General features: G+C 40.6%; 1 protein-coding gene and 1 pseudogene across 4 annotated transcripts in view; one reads left to right on the plus strand and one right to left on the minus strand.

Annotated features, from left to right (window-relative positions):
* Positions 1-8,435, minus strand: part of LOC105528583 — a 10,502-nt pseudogene extending 2,067 nt beyond the window's left edge. Inside the window, exons 1-2 of one of the 2 annotated variants that reach the window (XR_001004378.1) lie at positions 7,777-8,435; positions 6,391-7,678 (exon numbers count right to left, since the gene is read on the minus strand). The product of XR_001004378.1 is annotated as a serine/arginine-rich splicing factor 3 pseudogene, transcript variant X2 (transcript). Of the gene's footprint in view, positions 1-6,390 lie in introns of those variants that run through there. The other variant, XR_001004377.1, reaches the window with a different exon arrangement.
* Positions 8,436-8,699: 264 nt separating this feature from the next.
* The window catches only part of LOC105528584 (UDP-glucuronosyltransferase 2B20), a 28,296-nt gene continuing 17,797 nt past the window's right edge, over positions 8,700-19,198 (plus strand). Inside the window, exons 1-4 of one of the 2 annotated variants that reach the window (XM_011965380.1) lie at positions 8,700-8,788; positions 11,621-12,408; positions 14,090-14,238; positions 16,943-17,074. In XM_011965380.1, the coding sequence (XP_011820770.1) occupies positions 11,685-12,408; positions 14,090-14,238; positions 16,943-17,074 (1,005 nt within the window). In that variant the 5' untranslated portion in view covers positions 8,700-8,788; positions 11,621-11,684. Of the gene's footprint in view, positions 8,789-11,620; positions 12,409-14,089; positions 14,239-16,942; positions 17,075-19,198 lie in introns of those variants that run through there. The other variant, XM_011965381.1, reaches the window with a different exon arrangement.

Consider the following 19,198-nt stretch of genomic DNA (forward strand, 5'->3'; position numbering starts at 1 on the left):
TTTTTTTGAGAGAGAGTCTCGCTCTGTTGCCCAGGCTGGAGTGCAGTGGTGCAATCTCCACTCACTGCAAGCTCCGCCTCCCAGGTTCACGCCATTTTCCTGCCTCAGCCTCCCGAGTAGCAGGACTACAAGCGCCCACCACCGCGCCGGGCTAATTTTTGTATTTTTAGTAGAGACGGGGTTTCACCATGTTAGCCAGGGTGGCCTCAATCTCCTGACCTCGTGATCCGCCTGTCTCGGCCTCCCAAAGTACTGGGATTACAAGCGTGAGCCACCACGCCCGGTCTTTCCTTCACCTTAACTTTGAATAACCTGATGACAATGTGCCTAGGTGTAGATCTTTTTGCGATGAATTTCCCAGGTGTTCTTTGTGCTTCTTGTGTGGGTCTCTAGGAAGACTGGGGAAGTTTTCCTCAATTATTCCCCCAAATATATTTCCAAGGTTTTTGAATTGTCTTCTTCCTCGGGAATACCGATTCTTCTTAGAATTGGTCATTTAATGTAGTCCCAGACTTCTTGGAGTCTTTGTTCATATTTTCTTTTTCTTTTTTTTTTTTTGTTTTTTTTTTTCTGTATTGGATCAAGTTAATTTGAAGACCTTGTCTTTGAGTTCTGAATTTCTTTCTTCTCTTTGTTCAATTCTATTGCTGAGATTTTCCTGAGCATTTTGCATTTCTAAAAGTGTGTTCAAAGTTTCCTGAATTTTTTATTTCTTTGTCTTTCAGTTATTTCATTGACTATTTCTCTCTTCACTTATTGTATTATGTTTTGGATTTCCTTACCTTGGGCTTTGCCTTTCTCTGGTCCCTCCCTGATTAGATTAATAACTAACGCCCTGAATTCTTTTTCAGGTAAATCAGGGACTTCTTGATTTACATAAATTACTGGTGAACTAGCGTGATTTTCGGGGGGTGTTAACAAGCTTTCTTTTGTCATATTCCCAGAGTTGGTGTTCTGGTTCCTTCTCATTTGTGTAGGCTCTGTCTGAGGGAAGGTCTGGGGCTGAAGACTGCTGTTTGGACTTTTTTTGTCCCACGGGGTGTTCCTTTGTTGTAGTACTCTCCCCTTTTTTTGTGGATGTGACTTCCTGTGAGCCAAACTACAGTGATTGTTGTCTCTCTTCTGGGTCTAGCCACCCAGCGAGTCTACCCAGCTCCAGGCTGGTACTGGGGGTTGTCTGCAGAGTCCTGTGATATGAAATATCTATGGATCTCTCAGCTGTGGATATCAGTGTCTGTTCAGGTGGAGGGTATAAAGGACTCTGTGGGGGTCCTTAGCTTTGGTGGCTTAATGCTCTATTTTGTGCTGGTTGGCCTCCTGCCAGGAGGTGGTGCTTTCCAGAAAGCATCAGCTGTAGTAGTGTGGAGAGAGACTGGTGGTGAGCGGGGCCCTAGAACTCCCAAGATTATAGGTCCTCTGTCTTCTGCTATGAGGGGATGGGTGGATTAGGGAAGGACCTTCAGGTGGGGGCGGGTCTAGGCGTGTTTGAGCTCAGGTCCTCCTTGGGCAGGCCTTGCTTTGGCTGCTGTGGGGGATGGGGGTGAGATTCTCAGGTCACTGGAGCTGTGTACCTAGGTGGATTATGGCTGCCTCTGCTGAGTTATGAGGTTGTCAGGGAAGTGGGGGAAAGCCAGCAGTCACAGGCCTCACCCAGCTCTCATGCACACTGAAAGGCCACTGTCACTTCCACCGTGGCCCCTGCAACAATACCGAGTCTGTTTCCAGGAGGAAGGCAAATTGGCCTTGAATATTTGCCTGAGGTTTTCTACATCCCAGCTGCAAAGAAAAGGGCTTTAGTTCTTCCCCTGCCTGTGAAGTCTGCAAGCTGGATTCATGCCCTCCCCCAAGTTCTGGCCAGGAGGCTTCTCACCTGTTCAAATTGTTACAAAGTTCAGCAGAGAAATCCCTTTCACTGTGGACTTTTACCCCTGTAATGTTCTTGTAACAGTTCAAACTCCGAGAGCGCACCAACAGAAAACACGAGACAGTGTGGAACAACATGCTGTTTTAATGAGTACCTGGGTGCAGGCGGACTAAGGCCTAAAATGGCATCAGCCCCAAGTGAGGATGGGACAGGGGTTTTATAATCCTCTGTAAACAGTAAGTGTCCCAGTCTGGTGTGACTGCTATCTAGTACCCAGACGACCTCTTTCTTGATCTTCAGGGGTATGTGTCTTCCAGCCAGGGTAGGTGTCTTCCAGTTGGCTCTCTTCCTGCTTCTGCTATCTTGCTGATGCATGCTGCTGACACAAGTGGCCTTGCGTCTTGGGACTGCACCTGAGAGGAGGAGTTACTCATCCCTTCAAGCTTTCAGGCCTCAAGGAGAATCTTTCATTCCTGTCTATTTGGTTATAGAATAAAGGAAAAAGGGGTGACTTTCTCAATAACTACTTCAGGCATAACATAGGGGTTGGCATGGGCACCTTGGAAAAAGAAAACCTTAATTTTGGGGGTATTCTTGAGAAACTGGTTGGTGTCCAGCATATCATTGTAGCAGGAGCACCGTCTGGATTGTCTGGTTACACGTCTGTGCCTGCAAGACAGTTAGGTTGAGAGGACAAGGAGATGTCAACAGGGAGAGGCATGACCTCATTTGGTGCTTCATAAATGAAAGACCATGACTGGATTAAGGAGGGGAGGTAACTCCTGAGTGGCTCAGAGTCTGATAAAGGTGGAGACCCCAAGACGAATGTTTGATCATACATGATTTCAAAGAGACTATAAAAAGAGGGTGCTTTTGCTGTTGTGCAAAGTCTCATGAGGGCAAAAGGGAGATTTTTTTTTTGTCCAAGACTGGCAGGTTTCTAGAGCCAGCTTGGTGAGTTGGGCTTTAAGGACAGAGTTAATTTTTTCAACCTTGCCTGAAGATTGAGGCCTGTAGGGTGTGTGGAGAACTTACTTTATTCTTAAGGATGTAAAAATGCCTTGGGAAATTTGACTGATGAAGGCAGGACCGCTATCGGATTGGATGGATGTTGGGAGTCTGAAACGGGAAATTGTATACATGATGAGTTTATGTGATGATATTTGCACCTTCTGAAGTTGTTGGGAATGCTTCTACCTAACCGGAGAAAGTACGGACAAGGACTAGAAGATAGCGGAGCCATTTATCATGTAGCATATGAGTGAAGTCTACTTGCCAATCTTCCCCAGGTATCTGGCCCTGGGCTTGGTGGGTAGGAAAAGGCAGAGGCTGCAGGGAGTCCTGGGGTTACACTGAGGGGTAGATAGAGCAGGACTGGATAATTTCTTGAACGTGGCTGGAATGGTGAGAACAAGTGAGAATAGGGTGGAGAAGTTGCAAGAGAGGTTGGTAACCAACATGGAAAGTCTTGTGGAGGCTTTGGAGATGAGGAAGGCTTTGAGAGTGAGGAAGAACGAAGCACCCTTCCTTGACATAACAAGGTCCTTGCTTTTGAAGGTTTTGGGCTCAGAAGTCTTCTTTTTCTTCTGAGGAGTAAAGAGGAGAGAACAAGAACAGGGATAGCAACCGGCCTTTGCAAGGTTGTAGGGCTACTTGTTTGTCTACCTGATCTGCTAGGACATTTCCATCCAATTTAGGATTGTCTGGGGTTTGGTGGCCCCTGCAAGGAATGATGGCAACTTTCTGGGGGAGCCTGGCAGCTTGAAGGAGCTTGCTGATGAGAGAGCCACTTATGACAGGAGTATTGTTTACAGTTAGGAAACCTCGTTCTTTCCAGATGGATGATTGTGAGTGCACTACGTGGAACATATAACGAGAATTTGAATATATTGATCTGTTTTCCGGATGTTAGAGTGAGAGCTCAAGTGAGGGCAATGAGTTCAGCTTTTTGGGAGGTGGTACCTAGGAGGAGCGGATTGGCTTCAATAATGTTGAGAGGGGCGGTGACACTATAGCATAGCCAGCATGTTGGTGTCCTTGATGTAGGAAGGAGCTGCCATCTACAAACTAAGTGAAGGAGGCATCTGGAAGGGATTGGTCTGTTAGGTTTGGAAAAGGTATAAGAAAGGTTTGAACAATATTCACACAGAAGAGTGTGAATAAGAGTCTTGGGCGGTTGTAGCTTCAGGTAAGAGCATGGCCGGGTTTAGATGGGAGCTGGTTAGCATGGTGATGTGGGGAGTTTCTATGAATAGAGCATACAGTTGGAGGAGCTGCGGGGCAGAGAAAAGACTTAGTACACTGCAGTGAGCTAACATGTCTTTGATGTTATGGGTTGAATAAACTGTTAGGTTGGCATGAAGAGATAGTTTTAGACTTTTAACAGAGAGGACAGCAGCTGCCACCAATGCTCAGAGGCAGGCAGGCCATCCGATAACTGTGGCTTCAAGCTGTTTAGGGAGGTAGGCAACAATCTTGGGGGATGGGTCCCTGAGACTAGGTTAGAACACCTAGTGCAACTCCACGCCATTCATCAGTATAGAGAGAGAAAGGTTTAGTGAGGTCTGGGAGAGTGAGGATGGGGGCTGAGATAAGAGCCTTTTAGAGTAGATGGAAAGGTTGGATAATAGGCTGTGCAAGTTTTAAAGGCTCATGGAGAGGGCTTTTAGCAGCTTGGTATAACGGTTTGGCAAGTAGATCAAAGGAGGAAACCCAGAGACTAAAATATTCCACTAATCCTGGAAAAGAGATAATTTCTTGCTTAGTTTGCGGAGGTGGGAGGGACTGGAGGAGGGATATGTGGTCTATTGTGAAACCTTGGGTTCAGGGAGTAAGAGCTAGGCCTAGATAGGTGACTGGGGGGGTGCATATTTGTGCTTTCTTAGGGGAGACCTGATACCTCCATTCTGCCAAGAAGATTAAAAGAGAGAGAGTATGTATGGGTGTTGCAGTTTCTTTGAGAGGGGCTACACAGGAGCAGATTATTAACATATTAAAGGAGAGAGGACGATTTTAGGGATAAAGTACCGAAGTCACTAGCAAGGGCTTGTCCAAAAAGGTGGGGGCTGTCTCTAATACCTTGAGATAGTACACACCAGGTGCGCTGACATGAAAGGTGGTTGTCGGGGCTTTCCCACGTAAAGGCAAAGAAGTTCTGGGAATCAGGGTGTAAAGGAATTGCGAAAAGGCATTCTTTAGGTTTAGAACAGAAAAATGAGTGGTATTGGAGGGAATTGTGGAAAGTAAAGTATATGGGTTAGGAACTACTGGGCTTACTGGGAGTAGAGCTTAGTTAATGAGACTGAGGTCCTGGACTAAGTGATAAGTTCCATCTGGCTTTTTAACGGGTAGAACTGGTGTGTTAAAAGGAGAGTTTGTTGGACTGAATAGGTGACTGGTGAGGAGGAGAGAAATGATATGCTTTAGGCCTGTGAGAGCTGCTTGGGGGATGGGATACTGCTTCTGTGATAGGAACTGAGTGGGCTTCTTAAGGGTGGTGTGGATGGGAGTGTGGTGTTCTGTGACTGAGGGTGTAGAATTATCTCAAAAAGTGGGGTTAACTACAGATGGGGGATAAAGAAAAGTTGAATGTTTTGGGGTGGGAAGTTGGAGGAGTAGAAAAAAGTTAGAAGACTTGGAGGGGTCTGGGTTGATGTGTTGGGTACTATGGGGAATGTGGAAGTGGAGAGCAGTGTGGAGTTTTGAAAGGATGTCTCTGCCTAGGAGCATAGTTGGGCATGAGGGCAAGACTAAGAAAGAGTGACTGAAGGAAAAGCTGTGCAAGGAGCAGAAAAGTGGAGGAGGGGCTTGGAGTTTGGAGACTTGTCCATTGATTCCCACAACAGAGACTTGGGAGGACTGGCTGGGTCCTGAAAATTTAGGTAAAGGAGAATAAATTGCCCCAATATTAATTTTCAAAAAACATGCTGGCTTACCTGCCACCATTAGGGTTACCCTTGGCTCAGATGAAGCAATGGTAGTTGCTGGGGCGTCTGTTCCAGGTCACTGTCCGTATTCAGCAGCAAGGAAGATGAGATCCGAGAAGGAGGTTTTGGCCGGCTGGGGCAGGCAAGGGGGTGGTCCTTGCTGGGGACCCTCACAGTCTGACTTCCAGTGGAGTCCTCTGCAGAGGGTGCACGGCCTGGTGGGCTTACCTGGATTTGGGCATTGCCTGGACCAGTGGCCTTCATTGCCGCACTTGAAATAGGCACTAGGTGGAGGTGGATTGCTAGGAGGCCTCTATGTGGAGCTGCAGCCTACAGGGCCCCTGATGGTGGAGGCAAGCATTTGAAACTGTCCTTTTTTTTTTTTTTCTTTTACTTTCCTCATCACAACTATTAAAAACTTTGAAGGCTAAATTAAGAAGGTTTCATTGTGGGGTCTGAGAGCCGTAGTCAAGCTTCTGAAGCTTGCGCCAAATGTCAGGGGTAGATTGGTTGAGGAAGCGAAGATTTAAAATAGTGGTTCCTTCTGGGCTGGCTGGGTCTAGGTTGGTATATTTTCTTTTTCTTTCTTTTTTTTTTTACTGTTGCATTATGATTTAATCTAATTGCACAAAAATTTGAAATTACAACTCCTCCCATTTTCTAAGAGGAAGGTTATGCATGCCTCCATATTCAATTCTGCACTGTTACATTTGAACCATATTGTGAACTTTACATCATGATGGATCAGCTTAGAATTCCCATGCAACACCTCAAATTAAAAAATGGAAGCAATTTTTAGACCTGTGGAAAGTTTTCATGCTAAAGATAAAAACGATTGTTAATGGGCAATTTACTTTGTGTTTAAGTACCAGGTTGCTGCTATACTTTAAAATGTTGGTCACTAAATAACATGGACCCTGAACTGGCTTCTACTCCTTAAAAAAAAAAAAAAGTGTTAACTATCACTTAGGTGACATCTATATTCCCTTCACTTCAGAAGACTAATCCATAGTGCCTCTCAGCTGTGTTTCTTATGAAATAAGAATCGTGTAACCAACTGCTTCCCATGGGATAAGAACAATGGTTAACAGTGGGTTCAACTGACTATTACACCATTATGCTAATATTTTATTAATTCAAAAGCACTTTACAAGAAAATATAAGTATGGCTTCCAATAGGAATGTTATACCTGGACTTGGTACCAAGCTCACAGATTTGAGTTTGCAAGGAAAAACAGGCTTTCAAGTTAAACAACAATTTGTAACCAAAACTTTAATCCCAAGGATTCTCACAAAACATATTACAAATGACAGCATGAAAAAAAAATCTCGCACAGTAACTCAAAGTTTGGCTCTACAATGAACCCTTAAACTGGCAGGACATTTTTTGAAATCTCAAATTTGCATATAAAGAACATCACGAACAGCCATGTATCCATATACAGCAATCAAATAAGGAACTTATGACCTAAAGCAAAGGTAAACTTTCTTGAATAACAGATTCTATACCAACTAGGCAACCTCTGCCCAGGATGAAAGTTGGATTTTTCAAAAACCTCTAATTTAATAGTTCAGCATTTCTTCTTACCTGATGGCTTGTGTTTCACAGCAGTTTTTAAAGACTGCTTATTCAACTATAGCTGCATCCTATATCCCAGCTATGGAAAAAAAGTAAATCTTAGTTTTTTTGCCAGTTGTCTCTGTATTTAAAAGAAAAAAAAATCAGACTTCTGCTGGGCAGGTTTAGAGGTTTATTATCAGTCTATGCATAACTAAAGTTCAAAACAAATTCAATTTTGCTTAAGGGAACATTGTAAAGAAACAATTCTTGGTATTACATGCCTCATATGATCCATTTCAAACCATAGAGAATCACACCTTTGTGTCACTGTTTCAAGAGACAAACAGATTTTGAACAGCTAAAACATCTTAAAAATGCACCAAGCTTATGAAGTCTCAAACAAAACTTGAATTTCCTGTACATACTCCCGTCAAATGAAGTAATTTCCTGTACACCACTTCTCTTGCAAATTGTCTTCTATTTCCTTTCATTTGACCTAGATCGGCTACCAGACCTAGAGAAGGATCGGGACGGCTTGTGATTTCTCTCCCGAGACAGCGATCTCTCTCTTCTCCTATCTCTAGAAAGGGACCTGCTTCGTCTGCGAGAGAAGCTTCTCCTTCTTGGAGATCTGCGACGAGGTGGAGGACTCCTCCTACGATAATCATCTCGAGGGCGACGACCCCAAGAGGGAGGTGGGCCACGATTTCTACTTCTTTTTTCACCATTCGACAGTTCCACTCTTACACGGCAGCCACATAGTGTTCTTCCATCTAGCTCTCGGACCGCATCAGCTGCATCTCGGGGATCTTCAAATTCAACAAAAGCAAAGCCGGGTGGGTTTCTAGCAACCCACACACTTCGGAGTGGTCCATAGTAGCCAAAAGCCCGTTCCAATTCGGTCTTATTGCCATTGTTTCCAAGATTGCCTACATGAACCTTACAGTCCAGTGAACAGGAATCACGATGCATTTCGAGATCTAGGGTTAAGAAATGCGGCGGCTCAAATCCACACGCTCCGATGGGTCTTCCTGTTTTCCTCCGGCCCAACACCCACCAATGCTCTCGCTCACCCGGCGTCCACAAAATGGGTTGGTATATTTTCTCATGGCTTTAGTTAAACAGGAGAGAAAAAGGGTTGGGTTTTTGTCAGCACCTTCAGTGATTTCTGAAAGTTTTTCATAGTCTACCACTTTATGGGAACCCTTTTTGAGTCCTGCAAGGAGACACACAATCATGTGGTCTTGATGGCAGTGTCCAGAGGCCCTATCTTGACAATCCTGGTGGGATTCCTGGTTCGGGACTGCCTCTGTGCCCAGTAGGCTGGGCAGGAGCTTGGTGATGAATTGTATTAGCATGCACCTGAGCTAGGGTCCAAATATTGACCCGGTCTTCTGGGGTGAGGGTGGAAGAGAGGATAAGTAGAGGTCGTGCCAGGTTAGTTTATAAGACTGTATAAGGTACTGATACTCCCAAATATAAGAGGTAGGGTCTTCTGAAAATGAACTGAGTCTTTTGTTAATTTGAGAGAGATCAGTGAGGAAGAAGGGAACATGAATTCTAACAATACCTTCAGTTCCTGCTACTTCCTGAAGGGAGCATTCTAGCACCAGCGCTGAAGTACGGGTGGTGCATGGGCCAAAGATGGTGCCTACCCTGGTGTGGGCAGGAGAGAAGGAAGAAGCCAGAAGGGGTTCTTGCTGAGGGTTTGAAGGGGAAAGGGGGGTTGAGTTGATAGGCAGTAGAGGACAGATAGGGATGTAAGGTGACTTGATGGGTTTACGGGCTTCAGGAGAGGGCAGTGAGGAAGGAGAATGAGTACAAGCAATGCTAGAGTTGTCCTGAGGAGAGGACGGTGTAGGAAAAGAAGTGGCTAATTTTGGAGGTGATGTCAGCTGGAAAGATGATGGCTGAGAAGACAATGAGGAAGCCTGGGGAGTTAATGAAGATGGTTGAGATGGAGGGGTAGGGGCTGGGAGGGGTGGACAGCAGTCAGCTGGATCCAATGAGGAAAAGAGGTAGGGTCAGGAGGAGAAAGGTGATGAGGGAGATGAGAATGGAGAAGGATTTGAACAGGTAAGCAAGAATTGCAGAGGTCAGTTTGTGATCTGAGTGCAAAAAGTCCTGGACACAAGGACTTTCTCCCCGTTTTTCCAGTGGCTGGCAATAACTGCTTAAGTCAGTTAAAATTGTAAAGTAGAATGATCTATTTGTGGGCCATTTGGACTCGTTATCTAATCTAATTCACAGTCTGACCAGGCTTTATTGTATAAAAAAGATAAGGCACTTAGGGCGGATGTCTTGCCTGAGGTCTAAGGTTTGCAGATTTTTTATGAGGCAACCTGGAAGGCTGTTTTTTGGAATGGAGGACCAGGAGTTTTCCATATCAAAGAGTAGGCTCAGGAGAACAGGGAAAAAGGAGACCATCCTGGACAGCTGGAAGGAGACGATAAAAGGAGCTATCATCACCGCTGCCTTTTTGGTTCGCAGAAAGGGGTCAAATGGCTTAGTGGCATCCCCCTAAGACCAGATGATCAGTGAGTGCCTGGCACATGCTGGAACCTTGTTGGATCAATGCTGGAATTTTGGACCAGAGAAACCAAGAGAGGCCATGCAGATTTTCCCCTGTTCACTGGGCTCCCAGGGAAACTTACCAGTAGGCAAGATCAGTGACCAATGTGCATGCACAGAGAGGCAGCTTGAAGCTGAGGAGCTTCCTTTGTCTGGTTGCTGTGGCCTGCTCTCTGGGGAGAATGGGTAGGTCTGCGAGCAACACAGACCTGAGCCCCTCCCGGGTTTTCCCACCAGATGTAAGGTTCTTGAATCGGTTTGAACCCCCGGAGTGTGCCAACAGACAACATGAGGCTGTGTGGAGCAATATGCAGCTTTAATGAGTGCCTGGGTGCAGGTGGGCTCAGGCCTAAAATGGCATCAGTCCCAAGTGAGTATGGGACAGGGGTTTTACAGTCCTCTGTAAACAGTAAGTGTCCCACTCTGACGTGACTACTATGTAGTACCTGGACAGCCTCTTTCTTGATCTTCAGGAGTACATGTCTTCCAACCAGGGTAAGTGTCTTCTGGCCGGCTCTTTTCCTGCTTCTATCTTGCTGACACATGCTGCTGATGCAAGTGGTTTTGTGTCTTGGGACTGGGCCTGAGAAGGGAGGAGTTACTCATCCCTTCAGGCTTTCAGGCCCTGAGGAGAATCTTTGAACCCTCTGCTCCGCTGGTCACCCTCATGATGGATTCCTGTGGTGCCAGGCAGGAATGAGCCACTTGGGTATCCAGAGAGCTCCTAGTGGCTTTCTGCTACTTCCTCTACCCCTGTATTTTGCTTGGCTTGGTTCTCTAACTTGACTCAGCTCCAGGTAAAGTCAGGAACTTCTCCCACAAACAGACCTTCAGCTTCTCCAGTGGGGATGCGTATTCGGGAGAGGGGGCTATCCTTTTGCCACTTTCATTGTTGGGGCACTCACAGTATTTGGTATGTCTCCCAGGGCCTGCAAGAGCAGTACACTTACTGCAGAGGGTCTGTGGGTCCTCTCAGAATTGCTGGTCTGTTCTTGCAGTTGATCTGCAGCTAAAATTCACAGTGCAAGCCTCCACATGCTGCTCTGTCTAGAGCTGAAATTTCACCCCATCTGCCATGATCGCTGGAAAAATCCTCATTTATTTTTTGAAAGGTAGAGAAAATGCTAATCTATAGAGATAGAAATTAGATTAGTGGTTGCCTAGGGTAGGATGGATGCAAAATTTCAGAGTTGGGGGTTAAAGGCTATTGTATATAATTTTTTGGAGGTAATACTGATTGTTGCAGTGGATGTAAAATTCTGTGAATATACTAGGAAACACTGAACTGTACACACTAATTGGTGAATCCTATGGTATATGAATTATATATCAACAAAGTTTTAGAAGACATTCCTTGTACCATGATATTAAAAATGCTGTTTGTGTTGTATAATTACTTCATCTCTCTGTGTGCAGGGCATTGAAGTCGCAGGAGCCTCTCATTTGCCACTGTTCTTAACAGCATTATAAAATAATTACATAAGAGAGATTACTTACATATTACATATGCTGGGTCATAAAAGTTATTGTTTGACTAGAGTAGTTATAAACACAAAAGAACACCTAACACACTAAAATAAATATGAAGTCATCTATCTTTTGTTTGTCTCCTTGGCATGCACCTATTCAGACTGTTAATATTATGTGTTTATTTTTAACTTTAGCAGTTATATTTTAACTTTATTGACTTATCCTCAGATTTAAGTATGAGAAATGACAGAAAGAAACAGCAACTGGAAAAGAAGGATTGCATGAGACCAGGATGTCTCTGAAATGGACGTCAGTCTTTCTGCTGTTACAACTCAGTTGTTATTTTAGCTCTGGGAGTTGTGGAAAGGTGCTGGTGTGGCCCACAGAATACAGCCATTGGATAAATATGAAGACAATCCTGGAAGAGCTTGTTCGGAGAGGTCATGAGGTGACTGTGTTGACATCCTCGGCTTCTACTTTTGTCAATGACAGTAAATCATCTGCTATTAAATTTGAAGTTTATCCTACATCTTTAACTAAAAATGATATGGAAGATTCTCTTATGAAACTGCTCGATATTTGGACATACAGTATTTCAAACAGTACATTTTTGTCATATTTTTCAAAACTACAAGAATTGTGTTGGGAATATTATTACTATAGTGAAAAGCTCTGTAAAGATGCAGTTTTGAACAAGAAACTTATGACAAAACTAAAAGAGACAAAGTTTGATGTCATTCTGGCAGATGCCCTTAATCCCTGTGGGGAGCTACTGGCTGAGCTATTTAACATACCCTTTGTGTACAGCCTCCGCTTCACTGTTGGCTACACATTTGAGAAGAATGGTGGAGGATTTCTGTTCCCTCCTTCCTATGTACCTGTTGTTATGTCAGAATTAAGTGATCAAATGACTTTCACAGAAAGGATAAAAAATATGATACATAAGCTTTATTTTGACTTTTGGTTTCAAATACATGATATAAAGAAGTGGGACCAGTTTTACAGTGAAGTTCTAGGTAAGTCATGTGTCCAATTAGTGCTTATTAAGTCCTAACTTTTCTGTGCCTTTGAAGGTGAGCTTATACAAATACTATGTCAGAAGATAGTGTTTTTAAGGGAAATTACAAATTGCAAATGTAAGATGATCTATCAATCTCAAAAATATTATAGAATGTTGACCTTATAGAATCAATTAGAACCCTGGGACCATCACTACTACAGGACGCCCAAAGAATCATAAACCTTCAATGTAAAGCGCTTATGATTTCATCACATATCATTTTGCTATACATTTTTTCATCTTTAAAAAAAGTCAATAGATACCTCAAAAAAATCTTCACGAAGGCAGACATATAAATTTAGTATTTACACATATTTCTAGAAAAATTAGCAATGCAGGATTGAGGAATTTGTTTCTCTTTGAGTACCTCAGTTTTCTCATTTAGAAATTAAAATTTTTTCACATAACAAGAATTTCTTCACAGTTGAGAAATATAGTGACTCTACTCCAGAAACAGAAGCCTAAAACTTGAGATTTCTAATGTTTATACATTCCTTCACTAACAGCTTGACAATTATTTCTTTCAAAATCTGAAATCTTGTTGAAAGCGAACATCTAAGTTTCAATCTGTATTTTATTAAACTGCATCTCTCCATCAAACAAAATATAGGCCAAGTTAAGGAAGAGCACATATCTCTGTGTCGATAAATTCTGAAAAATTTTTAGTTCTCATTTGTAAATATATTTATTTTAAAAATCTAATTATAGTAAGATCTTAAGATGAACCAAGATGTAGTAGTATGAAGATTTCAGTGTTACTCTAAAAAATCTCATGGTTTACTTGGAGAACCAAGGATCAAGGAACTAGCTTAATAAATTGTAGAGACTAGAGTACTTCCTGGAAAGCTGTTTTCATGGGTAAGATGAATTAATTGTGGAACTGAAAGAGTTATCTAAATGTATATTTGTTACTATTGCAGCTTCAGAGAGAAGACAAATGTGTATTTAAGTTCATAGTGGCTACATTAGTCCATTCTCACAGTGCTATAAAGAAATACCTGAGACTGGGTAATTTATAAAGAAAAGAAGTTTAATAGATTCATGGTTCCACATGGCTGGGATGCCTCAGGAAAGTGAGAATCATGGTGAAAGGCTAAGGGGAAGCAAGCTTGGATCTTCTCACTTAGCAGCAAGAGAGAGAGGTGCAAGCAGGGGAAATGCCAGACACTTATAAAACTATCAGATCTCATGAGAACTCATTCAATATCATGAAAACGACATGGAGGAATTCACCCCATTATCCCATCAGCTGCCATTTGGTCCCTCCCTGGACACATGGGAATTTGGGGATTATAATTCAAGATGAGAGGATATTTGCATGGGGACAGCCAAACCATATTAATGACTTATTTTAATAATTATTTATGATTGTGAATATACTGATGTTACATTAAAGATGTAAAATACAGATCTCTGAATACTTTGCCTTCCTTATATATACATATGAGCAACATATGCAATACATAAAAATTAAATTATGACTATATATAAATGTATGTATATATATTTTATCAATGCACAGACATTTTATATATCTTTTGGTGTGTCATTCCAAGTCCTTTCAGGAAAATACCTGCATATTCAAATAACAATTCTTGTGTTAGCTACCTTTTGTTTTGTTTTGTTTTTTCCGTTAGGAAGACCCACTACATTATTTGAGACAATGAGGAAAGCTGAAATGTGGCTCATTCGAACCTATTGGGATTTTGAATTTCCTCGCCCATTCTTACCAAATGTTGATTTTGTTGGAGGACTTCACTGTAAACCAGCCAAACCCCTGCCTAAGGTAATGTATTCCTGTTTGATTTGTTTGCTTGACATTTTCAGAAGGAATGGCAGGATATTTTTCATTCAGAGTGTTTAACTCAGAGTGAGGGGGAATATGGGAGGCCAAAAAAAAAGGACTGGCCATTAGAAAATTATGTATCTCTACACTATCACAAGTATGTGAATGTTATTATCATTAAAGACTGAAGAGGATTACTAGGGAGATTTTGAAAAAAGGGTTGGTTAAAAATGCCTATAGGCATTTCCTTTATAATATATTCACATGAAACTGTACAGAGAATAAATCATGATGGTAAGATTCAATATTAGTAGCAAATATTCACTTAAAAATCTCTGGAAATAATTCAAATATCTTATATTAAGAAATGGTTAAAAACTTACACAATGTGCATGCCATGCCATCACAATCCTTCTTTCAAAAAAATGTTTAATTACACTGTCAACCATAGTACAGGTATAGTTGGAAACTAAGAAACAAAATGATGAGTAGAACAAGATCACAATTTTTTGTAAGATGAAAAGGCATATGCAATGCGATTAAAATTTTCTAAATAAGCATCATGTATATACATTGAGTTATATAAATAGAATTAAAACTATAATGAAATGGTACTCATTTTAAGTTGGTGATATCTCTAGACAGAGATATGGGTAAAATTATTTTCTTTTTCTAAATTTTCACACTTTTACAAGACTACTTACATAGATCTTCTTTTACCATTACTTTCCTAAAGACATCACAGAATGAGATCAGTGCTAATCTGTCTATAAACAGATATTTTATTATTTCAATACTGGGTGGATGAAGAAGGCTTTTGCAGTGAATGAGACAAAACATTGAACTCAATTACACTGAGTTCCTGGATGCCTAGTGAATTATCTCTAATAGCCATACACTGACTCTCCAATTAAAACTGATGTCAGGCCTGGTGCAGTGGCTTACGCCTGTAATCCCAGCACTTTGAGAGGCCAAGGTGGGTGGATCACAAGGTCAGGAGTTCAAGACCAGCCTGGCCAAGATGGTGAAACATGCCTCTACTAAAGACAGAAAAATTAGCCAGTTGTGGTGGTAGGTGTCTTTAATCCCAGCTACTCAGGAAGATGAAGCAGGAGAATTGCTTCAACCCAGAAGGCAGAGGTTGCAATGAGCCAAGATTGCATCATTGCACTCCAGCTTGGATGACAGAGAAAGAATCCATCTCAAAAAAAAAAAAAAAAAAAAAAAAAAAGATGTCATAAAGTTAAATTACATTTTTCAAAAATACCAATATTTGGTCTGCACTGACATACTTTAAAATTTCTTTTTTTTATTTGTAAACAGTTTTATAAAGAAATTTACCCCAATGATTAGGACCAGAAAGTATATTTGTTATGATAGAAGGGGTTAGTCATTATTTTACTGAGAAAAAAAGAATTTAGAACAAAAGGGACAACAGCAACAAAAAGATGGGTATACAATTTTGATATGATATCCAGGAAATGTATGGGTCTACATTTCTTTTCCTCTTTCTCTCTCTCTCTCTCTTTTTTTTTTTTTTTTTGTGTGTGTGTGTGTGTGTGTGTGTGTGTGTGTGTGAGAGAGAGAATACACTGAGCGATGTGGAATTAGAATGGATTTAAGTTTAAAAACAGGAACACATCAGGAAACAGAAGTCAGAATAATTCATTCTCAATCATTTCTAAGCAAACACATATTCACCAGGAGCTTCATATAGTGTGAGGGAGCTACTCTACAGGGTGAGTAGGTCTCCACTGGAGAAAGGCCTGGTGACCTCTCCCACTGTGATGCAACTGCTCCCTGTGAGACACAGCAAAGTGATGATGAGGGTCCCTCACATTCAGTTACCAATCAGCACATCAATTTCACAGTGTAATATCAGGACAAAAGATGTCAGAGTTATACCTAAACAATGACCTGAGAAATAAGATCACTCAATTATGTAACTATATAGTATATAATACTGTATTATAAATGGAATTCTCAGAACTATTTCCCAGAAATTGCAAACCACAATACCAGACTGTTGAATGTCAGTGATTCTTATACTTCAGCTTCTAAGGTTTTTTTGTTGGGAGGGGTCAGGGGTAGTGAGCGGTAGTAGGGTAAGTCTAGGAAACTCTAACTTTAAGTGAAATATTAAGGGTTAGAGGGCTAAAGAAGCTAAAGAAATGTAGATATAAAATCATTCTTATTGTAACTAACTTTTCATCATTGCTCATAGTCATGTAATGGCTCCAATGACTCCTAACTAAAAGAACTGAACAGAAAAAATAAAATAAAATAAAACTGTACCAAATAAACACAAGAGATTTAGTAGAACTACAAAAAAAAAAAAAAAAATTAAAGCCAAGTAAAGCCACCTTCCAATAACCTATGTTAGTAATTATAATATTATAAATAAAGAGTCTGGGTGTACTATTTTCTAGCATTATCTCCTCCTACTGCAGTGTCATAGCTTTGTTTCATTCTTCCCTACACACACATACATACATGCATATGCAAACATATTTACACAAATTTGCATAAAAGATTCCATATATGTTATATTAGACATCTTTCAAAGAAACTGGATGATTGGGTCAGTTTAAAAAAATTACTCCAATAACTTCTGACTTTCTCTCTTAGATGTTTGTAACAATCCTGTCAATAGTGTTTTCTGTGCTGTTGCTCTTTTCTGATAGAACAAATTCTTTCTTCACAGGAAATGGAAGAGTTTGTCCAGAGCTCTGGAGAAAATGGTGTTGTGGTGTTTTCTCTGGGGTCGATGATCAGTAACCTGTCAGAAGAAAGGGCCAACATGATTGCATCAGCCCTTGCCCAGATCCCTCAAAAGGTTAGATAAAGTGTCTTAATTGTGGGTGGCTCCTAAATGAATCTGTTAACTCTTCAAGAGTCTATTACAGAAATCTTCTGCCTGAAAATTTAACTGCTATGATAGTTCTAATTATCTCAGGCATCTGTTCAAAACAAAAACATATATGGAAGATCTTAAAATCATAAAGAGAGGGATTTTGGTTGATAATAATGTTGGCATTAATATTGTGATCAGAAGGAAATACATTTAAGAGGTGCTAGTAAAGTTTGGTATTATCATGGTATTGTAGGCATGTACATAGAAATCACTAAATTCTGCCCTGTTATTTGCTCCCTCTGGTTTACAGGATTTTAGATGGTACTGTATATACTGTAGATATTATCAAAAAGCAGTTACATTTTAATAAGCTACTCTAGATCACAATAACAATAAGCAGGTATTGAAAAAAGTTTGAAATGCATCATACATCTTCGGCTTACCAAGCAATCTGGCTGCTTTTACTTCCCATGCATTGGAATAGGTCTATTTAGTGTTCTGTTCAGGATGCCACTCAGTGAAAGAATGTCCTAGTCAGACAAACCACTACTCTGGAGGTACCCACCTAGCCAAGTAGATTTAGAGAAAAAGAAAAACTTGTCTGATCTGCTGGCTTGGGTGCTGCTAATGTCTTAAGCAGAAAAATGTAATGGAAAGAATGGAGATAGAATCCTGCTTTTAGGGGAGACTGTGTGCATTATTAAATGGGCCTAACAAAGACTATGCTCTAAGAATCAGATTAGTGCCTTCTCCAGATTGAGGAAGGAGCAGGAAATATAAATAAACATGGTAGGAACTTATTTTCTAATCTATAGGATATACCTGCAATCTTTGTATATTTTCAATTTACGCTTTAGTTTCTTATCTCACATAGCCCTCTCTGAATGACCTATGGAAGTTTTTGCTGAAAACACAGTTATTTTAACACTCCCATATCAAATACAAGGTCAACATTTGTAAATTCTACTCCAGTTTATAAAGACTGCTTGGGAATTCTGAAATCAGTACCTTAGTTTGGTACTAGTCATGGTAATGACTGGCTATAGCTGATAATATATCAGTGCCATCGATGTTATGCAGGGCATAATCTAAGTGTGAATGATCCGTTAAGCTAAATGTAACAGAATACAATTTTATACATTTTCACCGTCTGTATTGTTAATCACGAATTATCAATGGGCTCCTTTTTCCTACACTGTTAGCATTTACAAAAGTAGCAATACTGATAATAGTCTGAATTTGTGTAAAATGCTGCCAATTGAAATTTTTCTTGAAAGTAGCACTTGATAATTAGCAAATTAAAAGAAATTACACATACTACATATGTAGCATTGATTTATTTCTCACCATAGGCTCAGTTTAAAGATTTAGTCTTTTGTAATCAACGATGTCAAATTGATAAAATAACTTATGATTAGTAGAAAAGTGGATGTAAGTAAATTCTTCTTATATCACTCAAAAATTAATAAACTTATATTAAATTTGGAAGATTACAGCTAGTATAAAGTATGTAAAATAAAGGTATACATTACTACTAATTTGCTACTTTTTTTACTAGAATTAAGACTGTCTAAAAATTCTTAAATATTTGAATATTTCATTGATAATCTTGTGAACCCCAAATATCTGAGACAGGTCTCAGTAAATTTAGAAAGTTTATTTTGCCAACTTAAAGCAGGGAGGAGGAATTCCCTTGAGTTTCTGATTAGCCTTTCCAAAGGAGGCAATCAGATATGCATTTATCTCAGTGAGCAGAGGGATGACTTTGAATAGAATGGGAGGCAGTGATTAGCTTAGTGACTCGGGGGCCCCAAAGCTTATTTTCCTTGTATATTTCCCCCCTTTTAAAAAAAAAAAAATCTTCTAGAGAAAGCATTTTAGAAGAAAATAAGTCTCTGAAGTAAGATTTTCATCTGATGTCTAATGGCAAGGATGATTTATTCCTAGACAAGCAGGTCCTGAGTTATTAGGAAAGTTCATTTTTAGTAGGTTGTGAAGTCTCATGTCCTATGAAGACAAAATAAAGGAAGGAAGGGAGAAAAACAAAAACAAACAGAAGAACAATTCTATAAAATTAATATAAGCCACATTACTCTGAAGCCTATA

Source organism: Mandrillus leucophaeus, unplaced genomic scaffold, assembly GCF_000951045.1.
Source record: "Mandrillus leucophaeus isolate KB7577 unplaced genomic scaffold, Mleu.le_1.0 Scaffold722, whole genome shotgun sequence".
Lineage (NCBI taxonomy): Eukaryota > Metazoa > Chordata > Mammalia > Primates > Cercopithecidae > Mandrillus > Mandrillus leucophaeus.